Here is a 9802-nt window from a genome sequence, read left to right as displayed (position 1 = left end):
GTGCACACACACACACACACACACACACACACGCTCTAACACACAACATTATAAACATGACTGATCCAGCTCTGAAATGTGTAGTCAGAAAGTGCTTTGTAATTTTGTAATCGTCTCTATAAAATGTCTTTTGATTACACTTTCTTTTACAGTGTTCTTGTTACAATTGTAAATTTTGAAGTAAATGTAATTAACAGCATGTACTTACTGTAAACTTGGGGTTCAGTTTAGGGTTAGTTGCTTGTAATAATACGTAATTTACTATTATAACAGCAGTGAGTGCATGTGATGTGTAAGAAGGACACTGTAAGAGAAAGTCTTGTGTCCAGTAACAGAAGTGAGCGCTCTGGTGTCTGGTTGTGAATGTGTTGATCAGGTGATCTCCGCTCGGGCTTCTGGGATGGTGATTCCTCCTCCGCTGGTGCGCGGCGCTCAGCTGTCCAAACACGGCTTGGCCGGAGCTCAGATCATCCTGCCGCCGCTGGTCCGAGGAGCTCAGGTGCGTCACACAGCTGCTGTGCGTCTCGTTACCGTCTGAACACACAGTGACGCTTCTCTCTTGCGCTGCAGTCGATCTCGGTGTCGCCGCAGCAGATCTCCGTCCTGAGACAGCAGCAGAACTCCTCAGGGCCTCCTCCGCTGCTCCTCGCTCCCAGAGCCACGCTGAGCAGCGTCTCGGGACAGAAGATCATCCAGCCCGGCCTCATACGCATGACCTCCATCTCCAGCACAGGCCTGCTTCTCAGCATCAGCCAGGTGTGTGACGCTTCTCCATCCGTCTGATTAAATCAGGTGTTTAATACTGAATACAGATCATCAGGATGAGCATTAGAAAACAGAGTCAGTGTTTCAGAATAAGAACTTGATCTGACTTTAATCATGAGTGTTACACACAATCCTAAATCTTAAAATGTCTCAATCCGATTTAAATGTGACCCTGCAGCACAAAAGCAGTGTTAAGTCGCTGGGGTATATCTGTAGCAATAGCCAACAATACATTGTATGGGTCAAAATTATACATTTTTCTTTTATGCCAAAAATCATTAGGATATTAAGTAAAGATCATGTTCCATGAAGATATTTTGTAAATGTCCTACCGTAAATATATCAAAACTTAATTTTTGATTAGTAATATGCATTGCTAAGAACTTCATTTGAACAACTTTAAAGATGATTTTCTCAATATTTAGATTTTTTTGCACCCTCAGATTCCAGATTTTCAAATAGTTGTATCTCAGCCAAATATTGTCATATCCTAACAAACCATACATCAATGGAAAGATTATTTATTCAGCTTTTTAAAAAAATTGACCCTTATGACTGGTTTTGTGCTCCAGGGTCACATATGTGTTAAATGTGGAGCTGGAAAACAGGAATCTTACAGTAAAAACGCAGGAAATCAGTGAATATCACACGGTCATGCCAAGCAGTTGCTAATGATCTACTGTTGATGAATTATGACCGTATTTAATTTATGGTGTTTATATTGTAATATTGTAACATTCGATTGCTTTAGTAAAAGATCTGAGATTCAGGATTTATTTTGAGGTTTTATGGGTTTGTTCTATAGCTGCTTGTTTCTGCCACAGAATAAATAAATAAGGTCATTCTGACTTTTTCACTGAATTATGAGGTTATATCTCGCAATTGTCCTGTTTTTTTTCTGCCATGGATTAAAAAATAAAGGTAACTGTGACTTTTTATCTTACAATTCTGACTCTTTTATTTTTTCTTCTTCACAATTGCGAGTTTATATCTTGCATTTCTGCATTTACGTCTCACGATTCTGACTTTTTTTCTCAAAAATTGCAAGTTTATATCTCGTGATTCTGGATATATGTAGGATTGCGAGGAAGAATAGTCTGAATTGTGAGATAAAAAGTCTTGTTTGTTTGTTTGTTTGTTTATTTTTGAGAGAAAGTGTTTTTTTTTAATACTGTGGCAGAAACTGGCTTCCATGCGGTTCATTTTATTTGTGCAGGTCTTAAAGTCCTCAAACTCAGCGTCATCTTGTAATTATGATAATTATAAATGCGGTTTACCAGGCGTTCCACATAATCCGTTGTGCAGCCGCAGAATCATCGTCATCATTACAGCATTATAATAATGCTAATATAATGCTAGCTCGCTGACTCTGTCCCGCAGGCCGCCGGCTCAAAGCTGAAGAGCGGCTCGAATGCGAGTCCGTCTCCAGACAGCCGTCAGGCGGCTAAACTAGCGCTGCGCAAACAGCTGGAGAAGACGCTGCTGGAGATCCCTCCGCCCAAACCGTCCTCGCCGCAGCTCACCTTCGTGCCGTCAGCGGCCAGTAACCAGTTCATCTACCTGCTGGGGCTGGAGGAGGTGGTGCAGAACCTGCTGGAGTCTCTGGGCCGAGGTGCGGATCAGTCAAACATAGCGCTTTATACACGGAGCTTTACACCGCCGCCAAATATAGCAGCCATAGCAGTCATGCATAGGAAGAGAAACAGTGTTCTTCAATTAGACAACAACGAGTTCAGCACTAAACCTTCCATTCTGACTCTAAAGCAGCATTACAGTGTGATTATTCAGCTCAGTTATTGTGTGTCAAATACTGCTTTAATCGCTATGATAAACCGCTTATTAACTGCACAAGTGCGGCCACACGCTGCTGCTGCTCTCACACTGACAGAAAAATATAAAATATATCTGCATGTGTGTTTGTTATTTTTATTATCATATTATTTTAGCATATTGCAAATTTATATAATTTTTTTATATTATTATAAAATGTATAATTTTGACCCATACAATGTATTGTTGGCTATTGCTACAAATATACCTGTGCTGCTTATGACTGCTTTTGTGCTGCAGGGTCTCATATATCCCTTACTCACTGACTGTGTCCCGCAGGCTGCCGGCTCAAACCTGAAGTCTGGGTCAGGCGTGTCGAACGCTGGTCAGGCGGCTAAACTAGCGCTGCGCAAACAGCTGGAGAAGACGCTGCTGGAGATCCCTCCGCCCAAACCGTCCTCGCCGCAGCTCACCTTCGTGCCGTCAGCGGCCAGTAACCAGTTCATCTACCTGCTGGGGCTGGAGGAGGTGGTGCAGAACCTGCTGGAGTCTCTGGGCCGAGGTGCGGATCAGTCAAACATAGCGCTTTATACACGGAGCTTTACACCGCCGCCAAATATAGCAGCCATAGCAGTCATGCATAGGAAGAGAAACAGTGTTCTTCAATTAGACAACAACGAGTTCAGCACTAAACCTTCCATTCTGACTCTAAAGCAGCATTACAGTGTGATTATTCAGCTCAGTTATTGTGTGTCAAATACTGCTTTAATCGCTATGATAAACCGCTTATTAACTGCACAAGTGCGGCCACACGCTGCTGCTGCTCTCACACTGACAGAAAAATATAAAATATATCTGCATGTGTGTTTGTTATTTTTATTATCATATTATTTTAGCATATTGCAAATTTATATAATTTTTTTATATTATTATCTATTTTATTATATTGCAATATTATAGTATTTTATATCATTATTATGAAATTGAAATATTTTTATATTTTTATATTATTTAGATATTTTTATCATATAGCAATATTATCATTATTATATTATTTTTATATTATTATCATCATGTTGAAATATAATTTTTTGTAATATTTTTATATTATTATTTTTTTGCATAATGTTATTTCAGAATGTTGCAATATGTTATTATCCTCATTGAAATTTTTAATTAATATTTTTTTTATTTTCATTTTCATTTTTATAATATTTTTGTATTATTTCATACATCACGTGTTGCAATATTTAGTTTAACCCTAACCCTAATTTTGAATATTTTTTATCATATTGAAATAATGTCATTTATTTTCATATTATTGTTTTAATATAATTCAATATTAAATTATTTTATATTATTTACATAATAATTTTATATAATGTTCATGTTTTTATGATATTGCAGTATTATCATATTTTCAGTATGGAGCTGAATTGGTGAGAGATGAGCAGCTCTTGCTGGAACAGTCCTGAGATTTTATTAATATTAATAGCAGCTCAATATAAATGAAAGTTTGTAAAGATACAGAAGCGCTGCAGGATTGTTTTACGTTCTGTCTGAATATCATTAGACAAACATCACAGTAAGAGTCATGCACTGTTGGAATGATGACAGGATCTGATGCACTGATGTTCTGACCGGTGGAGACAGGCGTCACGTTGTTCTGATGTGTGTGTGTGTGTGTCTGTGTGTGCGTGTGTGTGTGTGTCTGTGTGTGTGTGTCTGTGTGCGTGTGTGTGCGTGTGTTTACGTGTGTGTGTGCGTGTGCGTGCGTGCGTTTACGTGTGTGTGTGTCAGGTAAGCAGGGTCTGTACGCTGGTCTGGTGGTCAGCGCTGGAGAGCCGAGCTGCTGCTCTCAGTGTCAGACGGACTTCACCTGCCGCTGGCGCCGAGACGAGGGCGGAGCCGTCATGTGTGAGCAGTGCATGTCGTCCAATCAGAAGAAGCTGCTGAAGGCCGAACACACCAATCGGCTGAAGGCAGCGTTCGTTAAGGCTCTTCAGCAGGAGCGGGAGATTGATCAGCGCGTGCTGCAGCAGGCCACGCCCCCTGCCTCCTCCTCCTCTGCTCACGGGATGAAGGCCGATCAGGTGAAAGTGCGCTCGTCTTCAGTTCAGCAGACGCAGGGACGCCTCGGTCCGAGCGTGAGCCGGCACGCCGCAGCCGTCAGACAGGTGAGGGGCGCCGCTGGTGTGTGACCGGAGCTCTGGCTCTTCAGTGATTTTAATTAATATTTTTTTTATTTTCATTTTCATTTTTATAATATTTTTGTATTATTTCATACATCACGTGTTGCAATATTTAGTTTAACCCTAACCCTAATTTTGAATATTTTTTATCATATTGAAATAATGTCATTTATTTTCATATTATTGTTTTAATATAATTCAATATTAAATTATTTTATATTATTTACATAATAATTTTATATAATGTTCATGTTTTTATGATATTGCAGTATTATCATATTTTCAGTATGGAGCTGAATTGGTGAGAGATGAGCAGCTCTTGCTGGAACAGTCCTGAGATTTTATTAATATTAATAGCAGCTCAATATAAATGAAAGTTTGTAAAGATACAGAAGCGCTGCAGGATTGTTTTACGTTCTGTCTGAATATCATTAGACAAACATCACAGTAAGAGTCATGCACTGTTGGAATGATGACAGGATCTGATGCACTGATGTTCTGACCGGTGGAGACAGGCGTCACGTTGTTCTGATGTGTGTGTGTGTGTGTCTGTGTGTGTGTGTCTGTGTGCGTGTGTGTGCGTGTGTTTACGTGTGTGTGTGCGTGTGCGTGCGTGCGTTTACGTGTGTGTGTGTCAGGTAAGCAGGGTCTGTACGCTGGTCTGGTGGTCAGCGCTGGAGAGCCGAGCTGCTGCTCTCAGTGTCAGACGGACTTCACCTGCCGCTGGCGCCGAGACGAGGGCGGAGCCGTCATGTGTGAGCAGTGCATGTCGTCCAATCAGAAGAAGCTGCTGAAGGCCGAACACACCAATCGGCTGAAGGCAGCGTTCGTTAAGGCTCTTCAGCAGGAGCGGGAGATTGATCAGCGCGTGCTGCAGCAGGCCACGCCCCCTGCCTCCTCCTCCTCTGCTCACGGGATGAAGGCCGATCAGGTGAAAGTGCGCTCGTCTTCAGTTCAGCAGACGCAGGGACGCCTCGGTCCGAGCGTGAGCCGGCACGCCGCAGCCGTCAGACAGGTGAGGGGCGCCGCTGGTGTGTGACCGGAGCTCTGGCTCTTCAGTGACTGACGCAGCTGTGTGTTGTGCAGGTGTCTCGCGCCGTTCCTCACTCCTTCTCCTCGTCCTCTCAGCTGCAGAACGCAGTGGCGGCCGCCGCTCTGGTCAGCAGGCCAGGTAAGCATGCCGAGCGTCAGGGGTCAAAGGTCAGCAGCAGTGTGAGGAAACGGAGCAGCGGCGCAGCAGGTAGATTCTGCTCAGAACACGCCTCAACCAGCGCTCTTCTGCAGCTAGTCATCTCGCTTTAACTAGTATTTTAAATTAGCTTTTATTTTTCTTCTTTGTTTTTGTTTTCATTTACCTTTAGTTACAATTGGTTTTGTCATTTTTATCCATTTTTTTTAATATTTCTATTTAGTTAGTTCAGTTTTAGTTTTTATTTATTTCCTGTCATTTTAGTGCTTCTACTTAAACTAAACAAATATTAGAAATGTTTCTGATTAGCAACTAACTGAAATACTTTTTTATTATTTGATTAAAATTCGGTTTTCATTTTATTTAGTAAAATTATTTTTTATTTATTTTTAGAAATTTTGTTATGTGCATTTGTTGTTTTTATTAGTTTTCATATATATATATATATATATATAACTAGCTAGGTTTACTTTGTTTTTATTTCAATTATTCTTTTATTTTCAAAAATTAGAAATGTTGCTTTGGTAGCTAACTGAAATAAGTTTTTATTCATATTTTGAATTTAATTTGAATTAGCTTTTATTTTTATATTTTCACTTTTCATATTAATTTTATTTTTTTTATTTTTTGTAATTTTGGTATGTGCTTTTGTCATTTTAATTAGTTTTAGGGGTTTCTTTTAATACTAGTATTAAGGATTCATTTATTTAATTGCATTTTTAGTTTTTATTTCTTTTTAGTAATTTTAATGCTTCTACTTGAACTAAATAAAGATTGAAATAAATTTGAATCATCTAATATTTATATTTTATTTCATTTCAGCTTTGTTTCAGTTAACAGAGATGTTTTAATAGTTTTAGTTCATGATAGTTTGAAGACATTCTGATCTGCATGAACTGGATTTGAGAGATCAGCCCGCTGTGCTTCTGATTCCTCACGAGATCACGCGTGTTTTCAGTGCTTTCGTCTGCTCATGAAGGAATCAGCCTCAGAGTTCATCACAATTTCATGTTAATAGTTACGTTACTAAACCGGTTAAAGACAGACGTACTGTGAGATACGAGGTTGTTAATTGATGGTCTATGCTTTTGTTTAAGCCATCCGTTTACATTATTGCAACCTATGTGTTTAAATAATCATGTTTAACGGTGAAATTCCTGCATGATTACCCAAATGTTGTTTCAAATCTCCCTATGCTCTCAAACTAGAATATTTGTATGCATAATATGCATGTTATGCAGTAAACTTAAAATATAGTTTCTATTGATATAATCAAGAACTTTAAATGAAGAATGATATATTTCTCCACTTTTAGTTTGTCATTTTAATGCATCATGGGATTGTAGTTCTTTCCCTCACCAGTCGATAAGTTCAGTCTTCTATCTTTGTCATTTGCCCGATTTTCAAATGCTTTTTTTTTTCTTCTTCAAATCAAAGTTTGCATTGATGTGATTCACCTTATAACTCTTAAACGAAGACTTTTTTTTTTTTAATCCCTATGAACCAAAACTAGACTGTTTCTTCAGTGAATTGTTGAGTTATCTTCATGCAGCTCAGTTCCTGAACAATCACTCTAACAGATGTGTGTGTGTGTGTGTGTGTCTCTGTGTGTGTGTGTGTGTCTCTCTCTCTCTCTGTGTGTGTGTGTGTGTGTGTGTGTGTGTGTGTGTGTCTCAGGCGTGACTATGGCCTATGTGAACCCCAGTCTGTCGGTCCAGAAGCCGTCTGCGGTGGAGCGTCACAGAGAGTTTCTGCTGGGCATGATCGCGTCTCGCTCCGTCTCACAGACCACAAACACCTGGAAGTAAACCCGCAGGAGTCCAGCTGCTGGAGGTTCTGGATTCATCTGTGTGTGCTCCGGTCGGGTCGATCTGCCGCAGGATCTGAGCGCTTTCTGCAGGTTTCTTCACAAGGGCTTTGAGTCTCGTCTGATGCGGAGCGACGGCTCTGACGCGACATCACTTCCTACAGAAAACATGACCGAGTGACTGCTCCACGCGCTCGGTGTGCTTCTGTTACGGCTTCTCTTCATTCAGGTTTCTTTGTGCAGTTATACACACGTGTGTGATTTCAGCTGAAGGATGTGTGTGTCACGCGTGCTTGACGAATCACGTTTGGCAGGTCTTCCACAAACATTTATTATTTCAGCTCATAGTTTCAAGTCAAACTCACTTTCTTTGAACCATGTCGGAGTTTCGAGTCGAAGTTTCTTTTATTTGTCAGTATTTTCTTTTGCAGTCAGTATGATTATATCGTTTGTTTAAATGTTTGTATTTCCATGCGGGCGATTCTCTAAATGTAAAACATTTGAGTAAAAGAGTTTAAGTAATAAGTAATTGGTGTAGAAGATCATCAGTATGCTCAGATTATGATTTAATGAGCTGCTGACGATGGTGCAGAGCATCAGTGTTTATGATGATGATGATGATGATGAAGGCAGATTGGTTTGTTAAACTGCACATGAACAAACCTCATCACTGTTTATAAACAGATAATATTCATGTTTCTGGCCGTCGAACAGTTGAGGTCACTGATGCGCTTGTTTTTGTTTTGCGGCTGTGATGATGATGATGATGATGTCACACCGTCGTGTTTCCATGGTTACCGATGCTGATGCGTCTCCTGTGGCATTTGCTTCCTGCAACATGTACAAAGTTACAGTTTGTTAGATTTATTTGTTCCTGTAATAAAACGTTTTAACCCTTTCATCTGACTGCACCTCATCATTCACTTCTGTTGTATTATATACATTTCATTTTAAATGTTGCATATGTTTATTATACAGTACCGGTCAAACGTTTGGACACATCACTATGTTTAATGTTCTACTGAGCAGAAAAAGAGTTAATTACTACACCGTTAAAACTGAAATGAAGTGTTATGTTAGAGCAGCAATGTAATCAGCAGCAGAAAAGTTGTTTAAGTATGCAAATGAGGCATTATCTAATCAAATATGCACTACTTTGTATAAATTTCCAGAACAAATCTGAACATTGGTTCATAATTCTGGTCTGATTTTGTCCTTATATTCCAGAGGGGATTCTGGATTTCTCTTTTTATTGCTCCATAAATCAGAAAATACTGTCGACAGACACATTTTCACCATGTTTTTAGGAGTAAAATGTTGTATAAATCAGTGTGAATTAAATATGAACAAACCTTCAGAATACAGAAAGGAATAAAACTCTAAAGTTTAGTGTTTGTAAGAGAAAAAACTCTCTAAAGATTGAAATCTACAGACGCACATAGATAAAGTGCAATAAAACAGACACTTGAATGTGTATTTTGTCAAAGGTCATTATGTCGCATAGAATCTTCGTAAAAGTACCGAAACCAGAGCAAATGTTCAGGATCGCATCGTGTGTCTGCGGTGTCTGTGTGGCGCAGTGCGTGCTGGCGGCCGCTGGAGGCGCTGGAGAGCAGCGCGGATCCGCTCTCACCGCAGCCGAGGAAGACGCGAGCGGAGCGGCGCTGGACGGAACGATGGCGGCGTCCAAGGTGAAGCAGGACATGCCTCCCACCGGAGGATACGGGCCCGTAGATTACCGGAGAAACCTGCCCAGACGAGGCCTGTCCGGTACGTGCGTCACGCGCTGATCAGTGCGGGGTTCAGGAATAACACATATGTATTGCGTGAATATGGATTGGTTCACTGGTTGAAAGTATGGTTTAATGACAAATGCATTGGTTTCTAATACACTGGTATAACCAGACATATGTTGCTAAACCAATATACAGTTGAACAAACCAATATATACTTGAACAAACCGATGTATCTAAACCAGTATAGTTGACAAAACCAATATATGTCTGGTTATACCAGTGTATTAGAAACCAATGCCATTAAACTATACTTTCAACCAGTGAACCAATCCATATGTATTAT

General features: G+C 40.1%; 2 protein-coding genes across 5 annotated transcripts in view; both read left to right on the top strand.

The window, feature by feature from the left end:
* Nucleotides 1-8622, top strand: part of LOC107729618 (transcriptional repressor p66-alpha-like) — a 25705-nt gene extending 17083 nt beyond the window's left edge. For 2 of the 4 annotated variants that reach the window (XM_016540250.1, XM_016540247.1), the window contains exons 6-12: nt 377-499; nt 571-756; nt 2146-2205; nt 2926-3097; nt 4336-4712; nt 5814-5967; nt 7594-8622. In XM_016540250.1, coding sequence (XP_016395736.1) covers nt 377-499; nt 571-756; nt 2146-2205; nt 2926-3097; nt 4336-4712; nt 5814-5967; nt 7594-7724 — 1203 coding nt within the window. In that variant the 3' untranslated portion in view covers nt 7725-8622. Of the gene's footprint in view, nt 1-376; nt 500-570; nt 757-2145; nt 2206-2874; nt 3098-4335; nt 4713-5813; nt 5968-7593 lie in introns of all 4 variants that reach the window. The other 2 variants (XM_016540249.1, XM_016540248.1) reach the window with 2 other exon arrangements.
* Nucleotides 8623-9279: 657 nt separating this feature from the next.
* ndufa13 (NADH:ubiquinone oxidoreductase subunit A13) overlaps nt 9280-9802 on the top strand; it is a 5116-nt gene continuing 4593 nt past the window's right edge. Inside the window, exon 1 of the mRNA XM_016540254.1 lies at nt 9280-9493. Within this exon, the coding sequence (XP_016395740.1) occupies nt 9400-9493 (94 nt within the window). The 5' untranslated portion in view covers nt 9280-9399. The remainder of the gene's footprint in view (nt 9494-9802) is intronic.

This window comes from Sinocyclocheilus rhinocerous, unplaced genomic scaffold, assembly GCF_001515625.1.
Source record: "Sinocyclocheilus rhinocerous isolate Xijiao unplaced genomic scaffold, SAMN03320098_v1.1 scaffold488, whole genome shotgun sequence".
Taxonomy (NCBI): Eukaryota; Metazoa; Chordata; class Actinopteri; order Cypriniformes; family Cyprinidae; genus Sinocyclocheilus; species Sinocyclocheilus rhinocerous.
The sequence above is the reverse complement of the archived record's forward strand: the minus strand, read 5'-3'. Positions and strand labels throughout refer to the sequence as shown.